The 25,121-nt window shown below is 41.7% G+C and overlaps 1 protein-coding gene across 1 annotated transcript in view; it reads left to right on the top strand.

Annotated features, from left to right (window-relative positions):
- CDH2 (cadherin 2) overlaps positions 1-25,121 on the top strand; it is a 217,681-nt gene that overhangs the window by 134,847 nt on the left and 57,713 nt on the right. The window contains exons 3-6 of the mRNA XM_038766512.1: positions 17,021-17,262; positions 19,315-19,461; positions 22,255-22,410; positions 24,225-24,369. Of these exons, the coding sequence (XP_038622440.1) occupies positions 17,021-17,262; positions 19,315-19,461; positions 22,255-22,410; positions 24,225-24,369 (690 nt within the window). The remainder of the gene's footprint in view (positions 1-17,020; positions 17,263-19,314; positions 19,462-22,254; positions 22,411-24,224; positions 24,370-25,121) is intronic.

Below are 25,121 nucleotides of genomic sequence, written 5' to 3'. Positions count from 1 at the left end.
TGACCTTGGGTAAGTCACTTAATTTCTCTGTGCTTCAGTTCCCTCATCTGTAAACTGGGGATTAAGACTGTGAACCCCATGTGGAACAACCTGATTACCTTGTACCTACCCCAGTGCTTAGAACAGTGCTTGGCACATAGTAAACGCTTAACAAATACCATAAGTATTGTTATTCTAGATTGTGAGCCCATTGAGGGCAGGGATTGTCTGTTGCTGAACTGTACTTTCCAAGTGCTTAGTACAGCGCTCTGCACCCAGTAAGCACTCAATAAATACGATTGAATTAATGAATGAAAGTGGCAGAGCTGGGATTAGAACCCAGTTCCTTCTAACTCCCAAGCCCATGCTCTATCCAGCAGGCCACACTGCTTCTCATTCATTCCATTGCTACTCATCTACCACCACCCGATTCCGTCACTGGTGCTGGTTCATGTGGACATTTCCTTGATTCTCAGTAGTCAGTGAATCAGTGGAATTTTTGAGCACTTGCTGTTTCTTGGGTGTTTGCTATGTGCAGGGCACTGTACAAAGCGCTAGGAAGAGTTCAGTACAGCAGAGATGGCAGACATGACCCCTGGCCTCAAGGAGGGGGAGACAGACCTTGAAATATACTGCAGATCAATGTGTAAATAAGTGCTGGAGGCCGAGGGATGGGTAATATCAAAGTGACTAATGAGTCCAAACCCACCTGCATAGATGAGGAAGAGGGTGTAAAGAGGAAGGTTTGGTGGGGGGAGGGTGCTCAGTCAGGGAAGGCCTCTTGGAGGAGATGCGATATTTTAATAAGGCTTTGAAGATCGGGAGAGTGGTAGTCTGTCAGATATGAATGGAGAGGGAATAGAGCAACAACTTTAATAATAATGATGATGATGCTGGTATTTAATGCTTACTGTGGGCCAAGAACTCTACTAAACTCTGGGGAGTAGATATAAGATATCTATCTTATCCCCTCCTTCCTCTCCCTCTCCTCCCCCTCCCCATCCTCCCTGCCTTACCTCCTTCCCCTCCCCAAAGCACCTGTATATATGTATATATGTTTGTACGTATTTATTACTCTATTTATTTTATTTGTACATATTTATTCTAATTATTTTATTTTGTTAATATGTTTTGTTTTGTTCTCTGTCTCCCCCTTCTAGACTGTGAGCCCACTGTTTGGTAGGGACCATCTCTATATGTTGCCAACTTGTACTTCCCAAGCGCTTAGTCCAGTGCTCTGCACACAGTAAGCGCTCAATAAATACGATTGAATGAATGAATCTATCATGTAAGTAGATATGCTGAAGAGCAGCATGGTGTAGCAGATAAAGCACGGGCCTTGAAGTTAGAAGGTCATGGGTTCTAATCCCAGCTCTTCCGCTTGTCTGCTGTGTGACCTCGGGCAAGTCACTTAACTCCTCTGTGCCTCAGTTCCCTCATCTGTAAAACGGAGATTGAGACTGTGAGCTCCACGTGAGACAGGGACTAGGTCCAACCCAATTTGCGTGTATCTACCACAGCGCTTCATACAGTGCCTGGCACATAGTAAGCGCTTAACAAATGCCATAATAATAATAAGAAGAAAATGAGGTAATCGGGTCCCACATGGGACTCACAGTCTGTCTGAGGAAGAACAGGTATTGAATCCCCACTTTGCAGATGAGGGAACTGAAACGGAGAATGATTGAAGGTCACACAGCAGACGCATGGCGGAGTCAGGATTAGAACCCAGGTCCTATGACTCCCAGGCTTATGCTCTTTCCACTAGACCATTCTGCTTTTTACAAACTACATCAGCACTGGTGGTTGTTATTATTATCTTGTGTTTGCCCACTCTTCTGCCAAGGCGTGGGTGTTCTGAAACTAGGGAATTTTCCTGTTAACTCCATCAACTGACGGTGGCTGTTCCCGGCTTATCGGATCAACGGATTTCCAGCTACTTCACATTCAGGTGGAGTTTGTTTGTTTAGAGTATTTACAAGCTCTGCTCATTAGTTACCAAGCGGGCTTTGACTTCTCCTCATTACAGATCACCGTCTGGAAAAGACAATATTCAAACATAGCACTCTGATTCATTTCTGCTCTCCTCTGTGGTCCTGCACCCCCCCACATCCGGTGCTCTGTGGACATGAAGAGTGTGAAGGCTATCCCTATCACTACCAGGAATCGTGTAATGAATTAACTTCCCTCTTGCCCCAACTCTGAGTGAAACAGGAGGAATTCAATCCTGCCACTCTGACGACTTAAACCATAAAATCTCTGGAAGTCGAGACGGAAAGAACGGACAAATGGTATCATTTCTCACTTAGTAGTAATCAAAGAATCTTTTTATGGTTTGTCAAGACCAAGAACAAATAGCCTATAATACTTCATAGAATGAAATAGCGTGCCCTACGGCTAGAACCGAGGGACTTATCAAATACAACGGTTCCCTTTTTAGAAACACTGAAATGTTTGGAAACAATTCAGTTTCCATTAAAAATAAAACCTCCAGGTGTTGGAGATCTCTGGAAAGGTCAACTTGTGCGGACGGGAAACTCTGCAGCTCCGACTTACTGGGAAATGCAAAAAGCCACATGCAACCTCCTGAAATTTAAGGAGGAGAGTGTGTGTGCCTTCCCTGGACAAGTTGGGATTAATGAAACCCGACTCCGTAGTGACCAATTCTATTTTAGTGTGTGTCACTTGTTGATAACATCTCTAAAGACGGGAAGAAAGAGATCTCTTGAATTAACAATAGGCATATCTGCTGGCCATTTCATGTGTACCTCAAACTGATGGTAAGAATTCTGAGTTTTTGGAAAGGAAATTTATGACTCTCTCTGGACTGTCAGCTCTTTGTGGGAAGGAACATTTCTACCAACTCTGTACTCTTTGTACTTTGTATAAATGCTTAGTATAGTGCTCTGTACACAGTAAGTGCTCAGTAAATACCATTGGTTGACTGAGTACTGGACTTGGGACCCTGACATCCAAATCCTTACCTCATAAGGCCATTTTGTCACTCCTATTTATTGCATGGTCGTTGTGGGCAGAGAGTGTGTCTACTATATTGTACTCTCCTTGGCTCTTAGTACAGTATTCTGCACACAAAATACCACTGATTGGTCGGTGATTCTTTGGAGCTTCCAGGAATTGTACTCAAGTGACCCATAGCATAATTGTATCAGTAGCAGCAGGATTTTCTGAGCCCCAACAATATGCAAAGTGCTGTAAATTACGTGGTCCCTATCCTCAGAGAGCTTACAGTCCAGTTGAGGCAGGCATATATAGATTATAAAGAAGGAGTCCAAACTCAGCTGGAGTTTGATTGGCCAAACCCTTAGGCTGATGAGTATTAGCCTTTCATTCTTCCTGAACCAAAGAGAACAGAGATCTTCTAAAATTTCAATGCTGCCTAGTAAAAAACTGCGAAGGGAAGTTGGCTACTGCCCCACAAAATGTCAACTTCATTCAAAGAACAACATGGCATATGATAGCATGCAAAAATAGATGTCTGGTGGGGATTGTTCAGTTATTCACAATGACAGTGGGTCTGTTTGCCCAGTCTTGGCTGCCATCTTGGAGGGAGGGACAAAACAGGCATTTTGGTTCAATCTTCTCTATGCGCAATCAAAATGTAGTGAACATTAGTACAGTGCTCTGCACACAGTAAGTACTTAATAAATAACACTGTTGATATTACGTAATTTACTGGGCAATGCCGCAACTGTAAAGCATTTGTGAAATGAAGATACAAGTAAAAAATGGAGATGTTCAGGTTTAAAACAGTGACAAAAAAACTAAGAAATTCCCAGTCATGATCTATATACTGAAACGTTTTTCATTTGTTTCCCCATGAGTATTAATGTTGAGAAGTAACAGTAATTTTATTGAGAAGATTATGCTGTTGATTTTCTTATTGGGAAATCCAAATTAACAGTTGATCAGATGGTACCTGGTCCTATCACAGTAAAATAGTTCAATCATTCATAGTAGTTCAGAAATGACTCTGACTATTTGCCTGGATACCTGGATATCTTTATAAACATGTCCACAGCCTCAGCTAAATCTCAGCATGATAGCGGTAGCTTTGCAGTGTAGTTCTCCATCCAACCTCCTTTGGAAGCCTAGTTTCAAGATCTGGTTGCTACAGTGGGTTGCAGATTGCCAACAAATTTCAACGTTGATTCACCAAATGATGAGATGGTTAAATTTGAAGTACAACTTTGTAGTATTGGGGAAACCTTTTATTACTGACATCTAGAAGAGTTTGAAATACAGCTCTTCTCTTCTTTGTCCAAATTTTGTCCATCATTTTATATGATCTTTACATTTCTCCTGGTGGAAAATAAAAAGGGTCGACTTTGACAACACTTTCAAGGACTATAATATAAACCTTGCTTTATTTCCTTATCTCTGCTCAACTAAAACTACCATTTTAAAGGTGTTTGGCTTAATTGACCTAATTGAGGAACTCTTTTATAGCCTTTAAAGTCTACTTCTTAAATTATTTCATAATAATTGAACCTTCTGTTCCATTCTAGGCGAGAGTTGCAGAAATGTAGCGGGGACAGTTTCAGCATCCTAATAAAGTTTAGAAGATGTCTAATGTGTCTTTCAAGTGACTAGTGTGTTGCTGCTTCCGATGACTAAACCAGAACCAAACGGCTGAGAAAACGATGAAAGAAGTTTCCAGTTTGTCTCTTGCTTACTAGCATTATCATTACCAGCCTGTTTTTCAACCCACTGAAGGGAGGCATTGTAAGACTGTAGTGCTTTGTTCAGATTTAAGGCAGATAGAGCGGGAGACACTCTCTTGAGCTCAGATAAAAAAGTCATGCCCTAGGCTGTGTCTTTCTGTTTGTGCTTGCCTTCTGAAAGAACCAGGGGTATCTATAACTGATACGGGGGCATCAGTAGCTCTGAGTTGCCCACTTATTCCATTCCCATCATCCTTGAACCCTAGAGGCCGGTGCCTTGGAGACATGGAAGGGGGAGGGCGTATGTGTGTGTTTGTGTTTGTGTCTGAGGAGGAGCTGTCCTCAGACTTTGAGACTGTTAACCGATAGAAAAGATTTACAATAATAGTCTTAGACTATAAGCGCTTTGTGTCTGCTAACTCTGTTGTATAGCACTCTCCCAAAAGCTTAGTCTAGTGGTCTGTATCTAGCGCTCAATAAATACCATTGTTTGATTGATTGATGGTTTGTATCAGAAGCACCTCCTACTTGTTTGTCCCTGTCCGTCTCCTTTCCTCTGGTATTTGGGGTGTAAAAAGCAGTAGAGAAGGGAGGCAGAGGTGCGGTCCACTTAGAATTGAACACACAAAGGGTTTTTATAAGGGCTGACTGACAGCAACCAGGGGATCAGTGCTGGGCTGTAGAGCAATAATTAGAACAAGCTGCTTCCCAGTGATCATCAGCCTCTCAGTGTAAAGGCTATCTCCAGATTTTGGCCACACAATTCCCTCTAAAAGCATGCTTGTCTCATTCAGATATGGGGGTACTATCCAATTTTACCCTATTGTGTAATGTTTACTAATAATTGATCAATTAGTGGTATTTATTGAGGACATATTGGATGTAGAACATGATACTAAGCATTTGAGAGACTGTAGTGTATTTGAAGCACTTACTATCAATCAATCAATTGTATTTATTGAGCGCTTACTGTGTGCAGAGCACTTTACTAAGCGCTTGGAAAGTACAAGTTGGCAACATATAGAGACAGTCCCTACCCAACAGTGGGCTCACAGTCTAGAAGGGGGAGAACAGAGTACTATGTGCCAAGTACTCTGTTACACATGGGGTATATACAATACAATCAGATCAGATGCACCTGTCCCACATTCTATAGATGAAGAAACTAAGGCATAGAGAGATTTTTATTTATTTTTAATGATTTTTGTTAAGCATTTACTATGTTCCAGGTACTGTTCTAAGCCATGGTGTAGATGGGAGGTATTCAGGCTGGGCATAGTTCATGTCTCACATGGGGCTCACAGTCTTAATCCCCAATTTACAGATGAGGTAACCGAGGAATGGAGAAGTGAAGGGAGTTGCCCAGGTTCACACAGCAGACAAGTGGCGGAGCCCAGGATTAGAACTCAGGTCCTCTGACGCCCATGCTCTATCCACTAGACCACCCTGTTTCTCCTCAGATTAAGTCTAAAATCACACAGGAGGCAAGTGGCAGAGCCACGATGAAAACTCCGATCTCTTTGATTCTGCCCTGTGCTCTTTCCAAAGTCTAGATTAAAAAGATTCCTCTACTAAAGTTAAAAACTAAAACTTTAAGAAACGACCACCATTCAACGCATGATCCCCTTTTTGTTGACATCAAAGTCAGCGAAGTGCTAGGGAGCAGCATGGCTCAGTGGAAAGAACACAGGCGTGGGAATCAGAGGACCTGGGTTCTAATTCTGGTTCTTCCACTTGCCTGCTGTGTGACCTTGGGCAAGTCAGTTAACTTCTCTGGGCCCCAGTTTCCTCATCTGTAAAATGGAGGTTCAATCCCTGTTCTCCCTCCTACTTCATCATCAATCGTATTTATTGAGCGCTTACTGTGTGCAGAGCACTGTACTAAGCGCTTGGGAAGTACAAGTTGGCAACATTTAGAGACAGTCCCTACCCAACAGTGGGCTCACAGTCTAAAAGGGGGAGACAGAGAACAAAACCAAACATATTAACAAAATAAAATAAATAGAATAGATATGTACAAGTAAAATAAGACTGTGAACCTTATGTGGGTCAGGGACTGTGCCTGAACTGGTTACCCTGTATGTATCCCAATGCTTTGAACAGTGCCTGACACATTATAAGGACTCAGTAAATAACATTATTAGTAGTAGTATTAATCATAATAAATAAAAAAACTACACTGAATCAAATTTCAAAAGCTGCAGAGGGGAGAAAAAGCAACTATCGCCTAACCTGTACTCTGTCCGAATGATTTAATTATGGGTAGTGATATGCCATTGCAATTTGTCAGTGGACACCCTTCGCATAAAGAGAACGATCTTACTGGGCCCTGAAAATTTTATACATTTTTAGTGGGGGTGCTGTTGAGAGGGTTTTGCATTAAATTTCATAGCGTTCTGTTGCCTGAAGGAAGAATATCAATGAAGCGAAGAGCAGCTTAAATTTCTTTGAGTTATTAGAATGCATAGGAGAAAAAATGGCAATAATCCTTCTGTTTCTCCAACAATTTAATATATGAAATTGGATGCATTGCATTATCGAGCAGCTGAAAATCTGAGTGTCATCAGATCGCTTTGATGTCTTAATCATTTTCTCTTTAACCATGCCTCCTGCTGCTTTCATTTTCAGTCTTAACTTTAAGAAAAAAAAATGTGCAGTTTAGATTTTGTCTTCCCCCGACTTCTGGGATATCAGAAGCCTTTTAATACTGCTCTCTCCTGACTCTCATCTTTATGTATCGGCAACATTTATGAATTCCTTGAATCTTCCCTGAAAGGAAGTATTTGTGTCGGAAATGAGTTCCTGAAAAGCCTTTTTGAGATGGGTACTAAAGCTTGCTTCCTCAGAAAACACTTTGTGAGTTTTGGGATGTATCTATCTGTATCACCTGTCTACATGTTTTGTCCTGTTATCCGTCTCCCCCTTCTAGACTGTGAGCCCGTTTTGGGGTAGGGACCGTCTCTATATGCTGCCGACTTGTACTTCCCAAGCGCTTAGTACAGTGCTCTGCACACAGTCAAGCGCTCGGTAAAATGATTGAATGAATGAATCTACTGGGCTTTTCCCCCCCTTCTGCTACCACTTAAATGTATCAAAGTTTTTTTTTGGTGGGGGGGTTGTGTGTGTCTTTGTTTTTCCTTTTTTTAAACCTTTACGTCTCTGTCCTTTGCTTCTTCATTTTGCAGAATGTTCAGATAGCGTTGCATACCAGGTTAAGCTTTCCTTCACCAGTGAGTTATGGATTTTTTAAGAAGACTTAGAGAGTCTGTAGCTGCTTCTCTACTGGTGATTGATTCATAACGGAAGGATAAAAATGGTTTCATATAGGCGTCTCTCTGAAAGCTTGTTTCTTTAGCCAAAAATTTAACAAACAGGTTTCCAGGGCCTTAGCAACACAGCTATAATACTTAATAGTATTCACTGAGTGTTTTAGCTGTACTGAACACTATACTAAGCATTTAAGAGCCGTCAAATGTAACCAGTGAAAGTTTAACCAAACAAATGGGTGTGCCCCAGACTAAAATGAATATGGTTTCTTTGTTGCTAGCAACGCACAGACTTCTAGACAGGGGGAATAGAGTCAACATTTTAGCTGTTAACTGTTGGATAGGTTTGACAAGCATGAATTTCCAGAAGGTTAACATTTGCTACCTCATTGTAGCCAAAACAAAGGGAAATGTTAGGGAAGCAGCTTGACCTAGTGGAAAGAACATGTGCTTGGTAGTCAGAAGACCTGGGTTCTAATTCTGACCCCACCACTTGTTTGCTATTCATCTGCTTGTCTGCTGGGACAATTTACCTAAGTTTTCTGTGCCTCAGTTTCCTCATCCATGAAATGGGATTAGAATCTTTCTCCCCCCACTTAGACTGTGAGTCTCATGTGGGACAGAGACTGTGTCCAACCTGATCATCTTGTATCTACCTCAGTGTTTAGTACGATGCTTGGCATAGAGAAAGTGCTTAACAAGTACCATAAAAAAGTTACTGATGTGGACAGAGCTTATTCATCAACCCCTGGTTAGAGAAATGTAAAGAAATGTAAAGAGAATGTGACTTTATACATAATGTGTGGGGATGCTGTAGTTCACCTGAGTACTACTGTTAATTGCTAGTAAGTCTGGGTGTCTCTTAATGAATGTTATAAAATGCTGTCTTGATAGTTGGCATTAATTTAACGTTGTTATTTTTAGATTACAAGTTCATTTAAAATGACTTTCTGAAATCTAATTCTATATCTGGTTAAAGTTTAATGTCAAGTTGTGTAGGTGAAATAGTCAGGGCACAGGAACTAACAGAACAAAGCTAATTAGTGTCACTTGGTATAATATAATTCCTCATGTTAACCATACAATGCCTTTAACAAGCAATTGAGATTTTATTATGGTGTTTTTGTAAGCAGCAAACACGATAGTGTAGTTAAGGATACCATAAAATTCTTCTATTACCTCTTATTTCCATTCACTCCTAACTTTCTGAAAACATGTCTTCTTGGTCTGAAAGATCTCCTTGTGATCCAGAAAAGAAACTTTGGCAAGATGGAGAAAATTCCCTGGGCTACTCCTAAGTTATCTGTGAAGGAATGAATATGCATTCTTTTTTATTAAATTTTTAAACAGACATTTAATTTGGATTGTGAATGACCAAGCATGGAACTTCAGCTACTACACAGTAGCTCTTTCATGTCCATTCGAAGGGTTGTACAGTCTGAATGTATGAAAGTTAAAAAAAAAGTTCAAGGGGATGATAACATGGTTTTGGTCAAGTATAGAATTGCTTGATGAAACAATTAAAATTATCAATAGGCATCCCCGTGTTTATGAGTATGAAAATTCAATTCTTTGGGATTTTCTGGAACATAGGTTTAAGGTCACTGACCTCAGTCCACCGTTACACTGTACTAAGGCCTTGGGACGGTCCAGTATAACAGAGTTGGTAGATATGTTCCCTGCCTTCAAGGAGCTTGCAGTCCCAAGGGAGAGACAGACACTAATATAAATAAATAAATTATGGATATATGTGTGAGCTCTGTGGGATGAGGGTGGGTTGAATATCTAGTTCTTAAAAGGCACAGAGACAAGTGTATAGGTGACCCAGGAGGGAGAGGAAGAGGGGAAATGCGGGATTAGTTGCAGAAAGCCTCTTGGAGGACATGGTGATTTTAATTAGACTTTGAAGAGTGGGGGAAACTGATGACCTATTTTATATGAAGAGGAAGGGAGTTCCAGACCAGAGGGAGGACATGGGCAAGGAGTCGGCAGCAAGAAAGATGAGACAGAGGTACAGTAGTTTAGTTTACTACACGCCTGCCTCTAAGGACCCTGAATTGGGTCTGTGGAATTACACCATTTTCAAGCATGTGTGAATGTTGTAATATACACCATCTGGTATCACGTTGGAAGGTGGAGGTGAAATTTGGAGTTTTCATGCTAGTAAGCATTAATACATGCTCAATAAATACCGTTGTATGATGGCGTGATAGTTGAAACCTTGAGGAATAGAAAGCTTGTTGTGGGCAGGGAATGTGTCTACCACCTCTGTGGTATTATACGCTTCCATGTTCTTGGTTCAGTGCACTGCACGCGGTAAGCACTCAGGAAATACCAATGAAAGGAATGGATACAAGTCAATTCTCAGTTGTGGGTTTAAACTAACAAATAACCTGCTTCTGGGTCCCTGCTGCCCCTGGGAGTCAGAATACATGAGTTCTAATCCTGGCTTCGCCACTTGTCTGTTGTGTCACCTTGGGAAAGACACTTAACTTCTCTGTCTGTTACCTCAGCTGTAAAATGGGGGATTAAGACCATGGGTCCTGTGTGGGACAGAGAGTGCATCCAACCTGATTAGCTTGTATCTACACTAGCAATTAGTACCATGCCTGGTACGCAGTAAATGCTTAACAATGCCATCAGAAACTAAAAGGATGGAAAGAAAATCTCCCCCAAAGGGTTAGCTGTGCTGCAAAGAAAAGCTGTTATTATTTTAAGTGAGTATTCAGTCTCAAACACTGGAGTAGATAAAAGGTAATCAAATTAAATCAAGTCCCTGTCCCACATGGGCCTGTCAGTCAAAGAGGGAAGGAGAGTAGGTTATCTTATCCCCATTTTATAGAGGAAAGAGAGATTGCCAACTGATGTTTGACTTGGACCTGACCGGACCAGCTGACCATACAGCAGGCCAGTGGCAGAACTGGGATTCGAACCAGCTACCTTGTCCCTTCCTTCTAGACTGTAAGCTCATTATGGACAGGAAAGGTTTCTGATAATTGTGTGGAATTATACTCTCCCAATATAGTGCTCTTTATATAGTAAGTGCTCAATAAATGCAGTTGAATTACTGATTGTAAGTTCCTCCCTCTACACCTTAAACTCCCTTTGGGCAGGGAATGTCTACCAACTTTGTTATATTGGATGCTCCCATACGCCCAGTACAGTCCTCAGCACATATGAATGATTGACTGATTGCTAACATACAGAAGCAGCATGAACTAATGGATAGAGCAGTGAACTGAAAGAAGGGCCTGGATTTAGCCCTGCTAGAGCAATTCCTCCAGGAAGCATTTTCAAGGACCCCCATGATCACATTATCTCATCGGACATCTTGCACATACCTATGTGTATATGTCTACATACACTTACGTATATATCTTTTAATGTCTTCCCCCCACCCCAACCTGAGACTGTAAACTCATTGTGAGCAGGGGATGTCTCTGTTTATTGTTGTATTGTACTCTCCTGAGAGCTTAGTGTAGTGCTCTGCACACAGTAAGCGCTCAATTAATACAATCGAATGAATACAACTTATTTCTTATCTACTGTTCATTTTTTCCCAGCATAGCAATCAACTGTATTTACTGAGCACTTACTGTGTGCAGAGCACTATACTAAGCTCTTGTAGAGTACAATTTAGGGAAGCACCATGGCCTAACGGATAGAAAACAGGCTTGGGAGTCAGACGGACCAGGGTTCTAAAACCGGTTCCACCTACCACTTGTCTGCTGGGTGATCTTGGGTAAAAAACTTCACTTCTCTGTGTCTCAGTTATCTCATCTGTAAAAAGAGCATTAAGACTGTGAGCCCATCTGGGATGTGGACTGTGTGTAACCTGATTACCTTCTATGTATCCCAGCCCTTAGAACAGTGCCTGACATATAGTAAGGGCGTGACAAATACCATTAAAAAAAATAGAGTTCATAGACACATTCCCTGCCCAGAAGGAGCTTACAGTCTAGGTTGTGTGTTCAACGTTTGCCTCCCTCATTAGATCGCAAATTCCTTGAAGGCGGATGTCTATTATTATTTTTTTCTCCCAACAGCATAGTTCAGGGCTCTGTACTTTGACAATAAATAGCGATGCTCGGTAAATTCGAGAATGGGAGAAACACCATGATTTTCCATTATTCGTCCTTTAGTCAGCATTCCAGTTTTTTAAGGTGGTAAAGCAAGATAAGCTAGAAAGCGTTAGCGTTCTCTCTACGGCACTGGGTTTTTAATGTTTTGAAGACTTTCATTTAGCATTTTCCAGCTTCCCCACTGAATGTAGCCTGTCCATACAGCAGCAAGGATTATCATTTCAGTCCTTGAGGCCTACTGGATAGAGCACAGGTCTGGGAGTAAGAAGGACCTGGGTTCTAATTCTGGCTCTGCCACTTGTCTACTGCGTGACCTTGGGACAGTCTCAGCAATTTACAGAAACCTTGTGCATGCATGAGAAGCGACACGTGCGCAGTGCACTCCCAGCGCCTTAAACGGCCTTGGGGAAATAATGTCTGAATCCTGCAAGGATTGGTTTTGGCCAACTGGAGAGGCCAAGGGCCTGGAAATCAGAGGACCTGAGTTCTAATTCCAGCTCTAAAACTTGCCTGCTGTATGACTTTGGGCAAGTCACATATCTGTGCTTCAGCTTTCTCAGCTGTATATTGGGAATTAGATACCTGTTCTCCCTCCTTCTTAGTCTCTGAGCCTCATATGTGACAGGAATTATATCCAACTTTATTCATGTGTTTCAAGCCCAGGGCAAAGATCAGTGCTGGACACATAGTGCGTACTTAACAAATACCATTATCGTAGTTATTGGACCATTCGGAGACCTAGGGATTGGGCTTTAAAGACCATGGACTTGTCTCAGCCCTCACAGAGTTAGTTCGACCTTGTTTCTTTCTCACTTACCACTTCCTCGATTCAGATACTCAGAACTTAGGTATTTATTGCCATAGCGATAGTTGGTGGTCTATGTTTGTAAAAATAGTACTCGTGTGTAGGTACGTTTGTGCATTTGTGTGTATCTGACCAGTTTCTCCTTAGAATGTCAGACTGCGAGCCCTCTGAGCTCCGGGGACCATATCTAGTTCCCAATTGGATATTCTTTCCCAGTATTTAATACAGTGTTCTACACACAGTAAGGTCTTAAGAAATACTATTATGCCTAACATACTACTCCTTACCCAGTGAGCCTCTCCGTAAACATGGACAACTACAAGACTCTTGGTTTAGAAAAAAATCATTTGCCATGATCCGTGATTCTAAGCCCGCTGGCTATGTTTGGCCTCTTCTCTGAATTGCCTCCCCATCCCCCATACCCTAATGGCAATTAATCGCTTCCTACATTTTGAAACTTTGCTAATCATCCTTTCAAGATTCTACCCTGGTTCCCCTCATCCAAACATAAGTTGATCGTCATTTTAAAAAGCACTTTCAAAATATATCTATATTTTTCCCCAGATTGAGAAATATTTCCCTTTCCTTTGTTTCTATATATGTATATGCTGACAAATGGTACTGACCTTTTGGGGAAGATTGTGGGAGGGAGATGATGGGAGACAGGTTATCGATGGCTTTGCTGACATGAAAGGATTCACATTATATCATTTTAAAATGGGTCTTTCTCAGTAATGAGGGTCAACAATCGGTAGAACATAAAATCTTTTGTTACCTCTGTTTTGAAGGTGGTTTGGAAGTCATTTCTTTTAAGGAGCAGCTTTGCATTTCATTAGCTTGAGAGTTAATGCATTTGCTCTTTCCTTTATGGAAATATGGTAATTGAAATGAGGGGCAAATACAGGATTTAAGTATCTGCATTTTTCCCCTCTAAATCGGTATCCTAGAAATGTGGCTTTTTAGTTTATAAATTAGATTTGGGTTTAGGCTTATGGGAGCAATTTTGATTATATTTTGCATTCTCCAGTCTATATCGTTGCCTTAACTACATTGGTGCTATGCATTCTTTCCACGATTTTGGCCTGCTTTAAAGGGGAACAGTCTGCCTTCGAAATAGTGCTTCTTTTGTTTGCCTGAGTGACGTTTCCCTTGGAGCCTCTAAAGGGTCTGAAAAATAGTTCCTGCATCAAAAACCTTAATTTTGGAATGAGGCACGCAGAAAGAGAAGTACAGGTGACCCTCACTTAACACCGGGGCTGTGTTCTGAGAAAAGGCAGCCTCAAAGTGAATCTGTGGAAAATGACCCCAGCTTTTCAGGGGAAAAGGGAGGTTAGATTCCAGATCAAAAGGGAGCGTTGCATCCTTAGTTGGGATGATAGACCAGGTAAAAGTTAAGAAAAGCTGAACTTGGAGTTTTTGCCAATCTCTTTTTTGCAAAATACTACTGACCGGGCTGATCAGTTATGCAGGCCCCTGAAGTTATTCTGAATGCTTAATACCATGCTTAGAACAAGTGCTTAGTACAGTCATATGGCCCCATTGGTGCTTGAGATATATATATAGTGCCTCTGCTACTGGGAAGAGGCAAGGAAAAAAGAATGAATCCTTACCCGTGTGAACAACACTTGTATGGGTGAATTATATAAAGGTATCCTGTATATGATGTGGATATATGGGCAGGGAATGTGCCTACCATCTCTGTTGTTTTGTATTCTCCCAAGTGCTTAGTACAGTGTTCTGCACACAGGAAACACTCGATAAATACCATTGATTGATTGATTGGAACCTGAAATCTTTGCTGGATTTCACTGAAATCTTCCATTGGCCATTTCTGCGGTCCATTCTTCAAAGGTCAGCTAGCCTGACAGAGCACTAGAGCGCTGCTGAAACGTTCAAGTATCTGAGTGATCGGAGGAGAAGTCAAGATTTTCCATCTCTCCTTCATGTCGACGGCCTCTATCTTCATTCCTATTATTTTCAGGCAAAGATAAATGACTGGAACTGCAGATCCAAGCAGGTCCAATATAACAGGCCAGTAGAGCTCAGTATAGGTAGGATTTTCTCCCAGGATGGGGCTCTGTGGTGCCCTAAAAGAGATCATGGGCTTAAGTGAACAAAATTCAAATTGTTTTGAGTGGGGACCTCATTTCAAAACAGCTTGGTATGATTCAGAGGATGTTCCCCTATAATGATGTTAAATATGGTTTTTATATCATTTTTAATGGTATTTGTTCATTCATATATTTTAGCACTGTGTGCCAAGCACTGTACTAAGCACTTGGGAGAGTACAGTATAACAATGGATACATTCCTGCTCACAACAAGCTTACAGTCTAAAGGGGGAGACAGACCTTAATATAAACAAATAAATGAATAGATAAATTACAGATATATATATACACACATTTGCTTACTATGTGCTAGGCATTCTACTAAGTGTTGAGGTAGATACAAATTAATCAGCTTGGACACAGTCCCTATCTCACCCAGGGCTCACAGTCTTAATCCCCATTTTACAGATGACCCTATATGGAACGGAGGGTCTGTGTCTGATCCGATGATCTTATATAATAATGTTGGTATTTGTTAAGTGCTTACTATGTGCCAAGCACTGTTCTAAGCTCTGGGGTAGATACAAGGTCATCAGGTTGTCCCGCATAGGGCTCCCAGACTTAACCCCCATTTTACAGATGAGGTAACTGAGGCCCAGAGAAGTTAAGTGACTTGCCCAAAGTCACACAGCAGACAAGTGACATAGGTGGGATTAGAACCCACGACCTCTAACTCTCAAGCCCGTGTTCTTTCCACTAAGCCACTCTGCTTTTCTAATATCTGCCCCAGGTTTTAACACCGTGCTTTGACCCATAGGCAGCATTTAATAAATGCCATTATTTTTCATTCATTCATTCAATCATATTTATGGAGTGCTTATTGTGTGCAGAGCTCTCTATTAAGCACTTGGGAGAGTACAATGCAAAAGTAAACAGGCACATTCCCTGCTCACAATAAGCATACAGTTTGGGGGTGGGGGACACACAGACAATAATATAAATATATAAATAAATGACAGATATGTGCATAAGTGCTGTGGGGCTGGGAGGGGGGGAAATAAAGGGAGCAAATCAGGGTGATGCAGAAAGGAGTTGGAGAAGAGGAAAGGGGGGCTTAATCCAGGAAGGCCTCATGATAATTATAATAATGATAATAATAATAATAATAATCATAATCATCATCATCATCATCATCATCATCATCATCATCTCTATTTGTCAAACACTGGGCTGAGCTTAGAGTAGTTTCCAGATCATGAGATGAGACTGTCTCTGTCCCATTTGTGACTCACTATCTAAGAGGTAGGTTAGTGCGATTATCAATCAACCAAAGATTTCCTGGGAACAGCACTGCAGTAAGCACATTGAAAAGCACAATATAATAGGGTTAGTAGATGAGGAAACTAAAGTCCAGAGAGGTAAAATGACTTGCCCAAGGTCACACAGCAGAACTGGAACTTGGATCTGGGATTTCTGACTCCTGGTTTTATGTACCCGACCACGCTCCTTCCTTGGTCAGAACCTACGGGACCTTCTGAGGTATTGGCTATCTGATCTGCTTCTGGTTGTCAGGGCTCATAAAAATCCCCTCGGTCTGAGCTGTGCCTAGAGAAGCAAAAGAGACTATAGAGCATCTGCCGATCTCCTCAATCCAATGAGCGCAATGACTCAAAAAACAATCTAAGTGCAGAGGTGGGAGATGGTTGGCAGTCAGGATTCCTCCAAGAACCTAGCCCACTTAGGACCTTAGAATGTCCTTAGACTGCAGAGAGACTTATTTGCCATCTGCCAGATTGAAAAAAAAAAAAGGCTTAGTTTGACAGAGCTGTTCAGTTCTAAGCAGGAGGGAGTTTGCCAACAAATCTTAAAACACGTACTGAAAGATCTCCAGACAAACCATGGGGAGTTGTGAGTTTAGAAAACAAGGTCCAAAAGGTGCCCATAGTTGGGGATTTGAACCCTGAAACTCCAGGGGAATGAGGCTACTATGTTCTCCCCTCTCTCCCATTCTTGAAATAGACACAGCGGGAAAAATGGCTCTGTGTGTGCCTTTGCTCTTCCTTGTGAATCTTAACCTTAACCAGGTGAGCATAGATGTTTTAGCAACAGCTGCCTTAGCCGTCTAATTATTCCCAATGGTTTCCGTGTCTTCCAGCGATGTTTAACAACTGCAACGGGGACAGGAGGGTACAGTATGCAAGCAGCGAGCCGGCGGATTTCAGGGTGGACGAAGATGGCGTGGTTTATGCAGCCAGAGGGTTTCAGACGCCTCCGGAGCAAGCAGAATTCACCATCTATGCTCACGACGTTGAAACCGAGGAAAAGTGGCAGATGGCAATAAAGCTGACCCTGGAGCCCACGGGCACGGAAAGCTCGTTGCCAGAAAAGTCACTGCAGGTATGGTATGCACCTCTACCCCACAGAACAGGTCAGCTGATCCAAAAACCACATTCTAGGAAGGACAGCCGATTTCAGACTTAAGACTCATTTCCTTGGGTATCCTTTAAGCGTGCAACTGATACATAGATAACCATCGCACTGTACTCACTGCAATAACATTTGGGGCAATTTGGGGTAATTTGGAGCCTGGTGAATCAATCAATCAATCAATCGTATTTATTGAGCGCTTACTGTGTGCAGAGCACTGTACTAAGCGCTTGGGAAGTACAAGTTGGCAACATATAGACACAGTCCCTACCCAACAGTGGGCTCAGTCTAAAAGGGGGAGACAGAGAACAAAACCAAGCATACTAACAAAATAAAATAAATAGAATAGATATGCACAAATAAAATAAATAAATAGAGTAAGAAATATGTACAGACATATATACATATACACAGGTGCTGTGGGGAAGGGAAGAAGGTAAGATGGGGATGGAGAGGGGGACGACGGGGAGAGGAAGGAAGGGGTGAAAATTTCAAATTCAGCTTCCAGGGGTTGACTGTAGTTGAATTGCTTTTTTTCCCCTTTTTGAGATTTATAACCTGAGCTTTAATGGGGGTAGTCATAACTTTGTTTCAAATTTCTTGAAGGCAATTTAGTATTTATTCAAGCAGTTAAAATGTAACCACAAAATAAACTGTTCTCGGGAAAATGGCATCGGTCAGGTTTATTAGAAAGGTACTGTAGATTTACAGCAAGAGCAGGAAAGCATTGCTGGCAAGTTGCATTGGCTTTGTCTTGTCCTTTAATAATCAAATTGGGAAGGGTGAATTATTTATATCTACGATTGCTACTTTTTGGAAAGATGTACTCCCTCTTGTGGAAACTACTGTAACGGAGATAAAACAACAAAAGTGCAGTGTATTGAAGTTCGCTAAGTCTCCTTCAAAGATTTTGATTATTGCCTCCAGTTTTTTGTTTGTTGGTTGGTTTTTTGTTCCTTAATGGTGCGTTGAGTATTGTAAAGAGTTAAGGGAAAGCTAGTAACTCTAAGCCTATTTCGTTGTTGAGTTTTAAAATTCTATAGACAGGCATTACAACAAAGTATCAATTTTCCTGTGTTTGGGTTTGGAAAGCACACATTACAAATCAGCGGGAATGTATTTTTAAACAGCTGTTAGAAATGAGGAGACATTCCTGAAGTTGTAACACTGACTGTATATGAAACCCTTTCACACTGAAGTTGGCCTGTCCTAGGATGATATTTCATTTGGGAAAAGGAGAGGAAAACCCATGTCTTTCTGTTGGTTCAGTTTATATGCTGTAGCAAACTAACGAGCATTTTTTCAGAAGTAGTAAATAGGTAAAATAGTAATAGGTAAAATGTCTTCAGATGCAGTGAGAACCCCCCCCAAAAAAATGTTCGCACCCAAGAGAGATTAATAACCCATATGCAAAATGGGTCATCTGGACCATCCATCTAGACTGACATAGGTTTAAAATAATTACACTATTAATTCTATGGGCTTTAATGGGGTCATAAATATTTGAGACATCCCTTACCAGTATGTATTAAACTTCTCTTAGGATTCAAATTATATTTTAGCACACTAAAATCTAAATTTAATGTACAGTAGCACATCACCTGCAATGTAGTTCCAACTAATAAGAAATACATAAAGGCGCAAAATTAAATTTTGCTCAATATTAACTACTAGCTCTTGGTTACAGTGAAATGGAAGGAACTACTTTCCCCAGCTATGTCACCTAATAAATTGCTTATATTTCAATTTACTCCCAGTGAGCACGTTCCCAAATAATAGCATTTCTGATATTTTACTGAACGGGAGGGAGGAGAGCAGGGGGAAAATGTCCCTAATTTGATTTCTACTGTATCACGCACTATGACTCCCGTATTCCTTTCAGCATAGTATTTTGTTGCAAAGTCACAACGGGAATGCCTTTCAAGAACCTGCATCATACTATCAAAACCTTTTTGGAAAACATGTGTATTTTCTTTTTCGACATGCACACTGATGTTTAATCTCTACTCTTTGAATGGAAAGGAACGACAGAAAATTGAAGAAATCGTATTTCCACACCAACCACCGAAGCAGACTGGCCACCTTCAGAGGCAGAAGAGAGATTGGGTGATCCCCCCAATCAACTTGCCCGAAAACTCCAGAGGGCCGTTTCCTCAGGAACTCGTTAGGGTAAGACTCTTCAAACCCACACGACATGGCAGCCGCATGAGAAGAACATCCGTTGCTTCCAGTGGCTAAAAATAAAGGGTCGTAATTGTGGTAGACATTTTGAAACAGAACGCGCGCTCTAATCCATCAGTAGAACAATTCTTCTTGGGTTTTGTGGTGCAGCTCCAGACAGTAAGCTCACTGTAGGTGGGGGACATGATGACTAATTCCGCTGTATTGTACTCTCCCAAGCTCTTGATAAAGGACTCTGCACACAGTAAGCTCTCAATAAATTCCATTGATTGTTGAGTGGAGGCTTGTCCGGTCCTAAAACGATCCAGAAGCAACAGCTTAGCTCTCCTGTCCTATTTTTTATGGCCTATAAAAGGATGTATGTGAGAATCTACAATGGGAGAAAAAGTGGGCAACATGGGATTCGTCCACTAGACCAATTAAGGGAGCAGCATGGCTTAGAGGAAAGAGAACAGACCCGAGTTCTAATTCTGACTCCACCACGTGTCAGCTGTGTGACCTTGGGCAAGTCACTTAATTTCTCAGTGCCTCAGTTTCTTCTTCTGCAAAATGAGCATGAAATATTAGTTATCTCGCCTACTAGGCTGTGAACCCCAAGTGGATCAGGGGCTGTGTCCAACTTGCTTTTACCCCAGCACTTAGTACAGTGTTTGGCACATAATGTGCACTTAACAAATTCCACAATTTTAATTATTAGACCATCCTCCGTGTCTCCACTTTCATTAGTCCACATCTCCCCACACATGAAGCTTTGCCTCCACAGCCAGACCTTTGGCTTGGAGACATATTAATACAAAGCCCTATGGGTAAATATAGACTCTTTCTGGGTTTACTGGAGTTTATAGAGATGTTCTGGTACTATTTTCCACCCACAAGCCAAAATTTAGAGAGTTTGAAGTGGCAGACCAAACAATAGGAGCAAAATTCAGGAAAGAAAATGACCTCAATGGTGTGGCAAGAGTAAGTGTAATATCGTAAGGCCTTTTAGTTCTTCTAAACGGGTAATGTTAAAAAGAAATTGACAAATCATTTTATACTGTAAGGCAAGCCTGGAAACCCGATTATTAAAAGGGAAATATGAGGCATGAAAAGCAGAGCAGATCTACTCACCAAAATAAAAGCAGACTTATCTGTTCAATGTGATTAACTTAGCAATGTGCCGCTCTGCTTATGGAAAACTTTATAGTGCTTGGCTGGATTTCAAAAGTCAATCATCTTTTGTTATGACTTCTAGCAGAACACTTGAGGGCTTTTAAAATATGAAACAATGCAGAAATTGCCTTCCTCTGGAGATTATCTCGGGTGGTTTTTTATAAAGCCATGAAAAACACTAAGACATGGTGTAAGCAAATATTTGAAAATTCTGCCTTGCGTGCCCTATAATAAACTGGAGGCTCTTTACCCACCAGTGACATCACCTAAAGCGATGTAGAAGGTGGCATTTGCGGTTGGTAATTCCAGGCAGTGCAACATTATGACAGAAACCTGACTTCCAGCCTCAGAGGATAGATCAATGATTTCACATATAGTGATCCTTTAGGCATTATGATTATGCTTGTGTGATTTCATAATGTTGAATCGTAATGTCTTTTAATGAAACTAAACATGAAGAATGTGAATGCCATAAAATATTTTGGAAATTTGAAGATAGGGATTCTGGTCATTACTTTATGAGGCTCTAGGTTTCCCTGAGATGCAGTACAGCCATCCGACAATATCATTTTATATCAATCGATTGAATTTATTGAGCACTCACCTTGTGCAGAGCACTATACTAAGTGCTTGGAAGAGTACAATATATCAGAGACCGTAGACATTTTCCCTGCCCACAATCAGTTTACAGTACAGATGGGGATGCGGGCATTAATATAAATGAATTAATTAACAATAATGATAATAATAATGGCATTTATTAAGTGCTTAATATGTGCAATGCACTGTTCTAAGGACTGGGGAGGATACAAGTTGATCAGGTTGTCCCACGTGGGGCTCACGGTCTTAATCCCCATTTGATAGATGAGGCAACTGAGGCACAGAGAAGTTAAGTGGCTTGCCCAAGGTCACACAGCTGACAAGTGGCTGAGCCGGGATTTGAACCCATGACCTCTGACTCCCAAGCCTGCGCTCTTTCCACTGAGTCATGCTGAAGAATAGGTATTGGATCCCCATTTTACAGGGGAGGAAATTGAGGCACAGAGAAGTTAAGGAATTAGGAGATAACTGGCAGAACTGGGATTAGAACCCAGGTCCTCTGATTCCCAGCCATGGTCTTTCCACTACGCCATGCTGTTTTGGAGTTCAGAGGCAGGGTTAGTGGTAGGTAAAGTTCCAGTTGGTCCAGGTTTGGCAACTAGTGCATTATTTTCTCATCAATGATTTTGGCATGGTCACATGGCTCCCTGGGCAAGCTCCTAACCAAAATAATCCATCAGAAGGGCCGCACTTTAGCAGTAATTGTGGATTTTGTTAAGCACTTAATATGGGCCAAGCACCATACTGAGCACTGGGGTATATACAAGATAATCAGTTTGGACATGGTCCCTGTCCCACAGAAGGCAAACAGTCTTAATCCCCATTTTCCAGATGGGTACCTGAGGCCCAGAGAAGTGAAGCAACTTGCCCAAGGTCCCACAGCAGACAAGTGGCGGCGCTGGGATTAGAACCCAGGTCCTTCCTGTCCCAAGCGCTTCCCACTAGGCCACGCTGTTACTCATTGCATCTCTCCTAATGAGCTCGTCAAGCTTCTTTCAGGCTTAACGTGCTTGTCTCCTTGATCCTCAGATCAGATCGGATAGAGATAAAAATCTGTCGCTGCGGTACAGCGTAACCGGACCTGGAGCGGACCAACCTCCGACGGGCATCTTCATCATCAATCCCATCTCGGGTCAGTTGTCAGTCACCAAGCCTCTGGATCGGGAGCTGATCGCACGTTTTCACGTAAGATTGGGATGGCCGGGAAACGCCCATTGGGAGCTTGACGTCGGCTTCCGGGAGCCAGGGGGTTTCTGACAGAGATTTTTGCATGTGGTTTGAATGTGTTTGCCTTGTGTTTACTCCATGTAGAGAACAGGGCCATCGGTGACAGATTAGAGATGTTGTTTCTTTCTGGTATTTTGTTAAGCGATTACTACATGCCAGGCACTGTAGAAAGCACTAGGGTAGATAGACGATAACTGGGTTCGGACAAAGTCCCTGTCCCATAGTCGTACTCCCCATTTTACAGATGAGGGAATTGAGGCACAGAGGAACGAAGTCACTTGCCAAAGTCACACAGACTGATGCTCTAACTAGACCCCCAAAGAAAGTCAAAAAGGGCATGCTCTTGGACTTTTGAAAGGGGGACAAGGTGTACTAAAGCTGAGGAAGACGTATCACTTTCTCTGGCCCTTTGATCTTGATTAAAGATCCTGCTTTTTTTGTGTCCTTTTTTTTTTTTTAATTGTATTTGTTAAGTGCTTACTATCAGCCAGACCCTGTACTGAGCAGTGGGATTGATACAAGCTAATCAGGTTGGATACAGCCCATGTACCCCATGGGGCTCCCAGTCCTAATCCTCATTTTACAGATAAGGCAAACGAGGCACAGAGACGTGAAGTGACTTGACCAGGGTCACAGAGCCGAGAAGTGGCGGAGGCGAGCTACATCCTCTGACTCCAAGGCCCGAGTTCTTTTTGCTCTTTCCTGTTCTCCATTCCCACCCAAGTGCATTTGCCCTCTTTAGGTATTATCCAGTGTCTCCACCTTCTAGAGATGAGAGTAGGAGTGAGCTTGGTTGGTTGGCTCCAACAGCCTTATCTCCCTCCCCTGAGATGGTGTGGTCTAATTGGAAAGAGGGTGGGATTTGGGAGGCAGGAGACTTGGATTCTAAACCTCACTTCTACCACTAGCCTGCTGTGTGACGTTGGGCAAGTCGCTCACCCTCTCTGCTCTTCAGCTTCCTCATCTGTAAGGTGGGAATAATAAAGCCCATCTCTCCCCTACTTTACAGGGATGTAATGGGGATATTTGTTGCCAAAGCAGTCTGGAAATGTTTTAAAGCTCTGTTTATATTCAGAATAGTATTATTATTATTGTTGCTATTACTGCTGATGTTGTTGTTATGCACTGAGCCACAACCCATATAGTCCATATTTCAATTGGATCCTGGCTGCTGGGATTACCACCTTGGTCCCCACATTTTCCTCATATTGGCTGGTACTGGGCTCAAAGCTTAAAAGTAAACCAAAAAACAAAGGAGTAGAAAACAGCAAGAGAATGTGATTGTATTATAACCACCAAGGGCAAAGTCGATGTGAATTCTTTTTCACACTGCAGGAAGTGAAGTCACATTAAAAGGCATGGTCTGGTCAGACACTTTCATAATAATAATAATTTTGGTATTTGTTAAGCACTTACTATGTGCCAAGCACTGTTCTAAGCACTGGGGGAGATATAAGGTTAATCAGGTTGTCCCACATGGGGCTCACAGTTTTAATCCCCATTTTCCAGATGAGGTACCTGAGGCACAGAGAAGTTAAGTGACTTGCCCAAAGTCACACAGCCGATAAGTCGTGGAGCCAGGATTAGAACCCATGACCTCTGACTTCCAAGCTCGCGCTCTTTCCACTGAACCACGCTGCTTCTCTTATGAGCAATAATTCTAAAAATTTGGGAACTAGAATCTTAAACAGTTTCTTTTTTAAAGGTGAATAGGGACTTTTGAAAGAAGTTTAATCATGGTCAGTTCTTAGATTTTCTAATTACTTTTTCAGCTGAGGGCCCATGCGGTGGATATAAATGGAAATCAAGTGGAGAATCCCATTGACATTGTCATCAACGTTATCGATATGAATGACAATAGACCCGAATTCTTACACCAGGTTTGGAATGGAACTGTTCCTGAAGGATCAAAACCAGGTAAAAAAAAAAAAAAAAAAAGCAGTGGCTATATATCTTTGGTGAAAATAAATTGTTTTACCCAGGTTCAGAGTTCAACAGGGATATGATGTCATCAACTGGCTGAAAAGCCATAAGTGGCGATCAGTCAGTGGTATTTATTGAGTGTTTACTGTGTGCAGAGGAATATACTAAGCTCTTGGGAGAGGATGGTTCAGCAGAGTTGGTAGGTGTATTCCCTGCCCACAACAAGATGTGGGAATAATGATAATTATAATAATAATAATAATAATAATAATAATAGTATTTGTTAAGCACTTACTATGTGCCAAGCACCATACTAAGCACTGAAGCAGCATGGTCTAGTGGAAAGAGCATGGACCTGGGAATCAGAGGACCTGGGTTCTAATCCTGATTATATCACCTGTCTGCTATGTGACTGTCAGACTCCCAGGGCCATGCTGTAACCATTAGGCATGCTGCTTCTCTATGATTAGTATGATTCAGTATGATTAATGCTGGATACAGTTCTCCCGGGCTCAAAGGAGTTCCCAGTCAATCAATTAACAATGTTTATTAAACATTTATGGTGTGCAGAGTACTGTTTTAAGTGATTGGGAGAGGACAATACACTAGACAATCCCTGTTCTCAAGAAACGTACAGGCTAACATGAGAGGAGTTGAAACCCTTAAGCTAGTTATGTTTAGGGGACATATCTGCTAATCCTCTCATACTGTACTCTCCCAAGCACTTAGTACAGTGTTCTGCACAT

The sequence above is a fragment of the Tachyglossus aculeatus genome, chromosome 25 (assembly GCF_015852505.1).
Source record: "Tachyglossus aculeatus isolate mTacAcu1 chromosome 25, mTacAcu1.pri, whole genome shotgun sequence".
In the NCBI taxonomy this organism is placed as follows: domain Eukaryota; kingdom Metazoa; phylum Chordata; class Mammalia; order Monotremata; family Tachyglossidae; genus Tachyglossus; species Tachyglossus aculeatus.
This window is presented reverse-complemented; position numbering and strand designations above follow the sequence as displayed.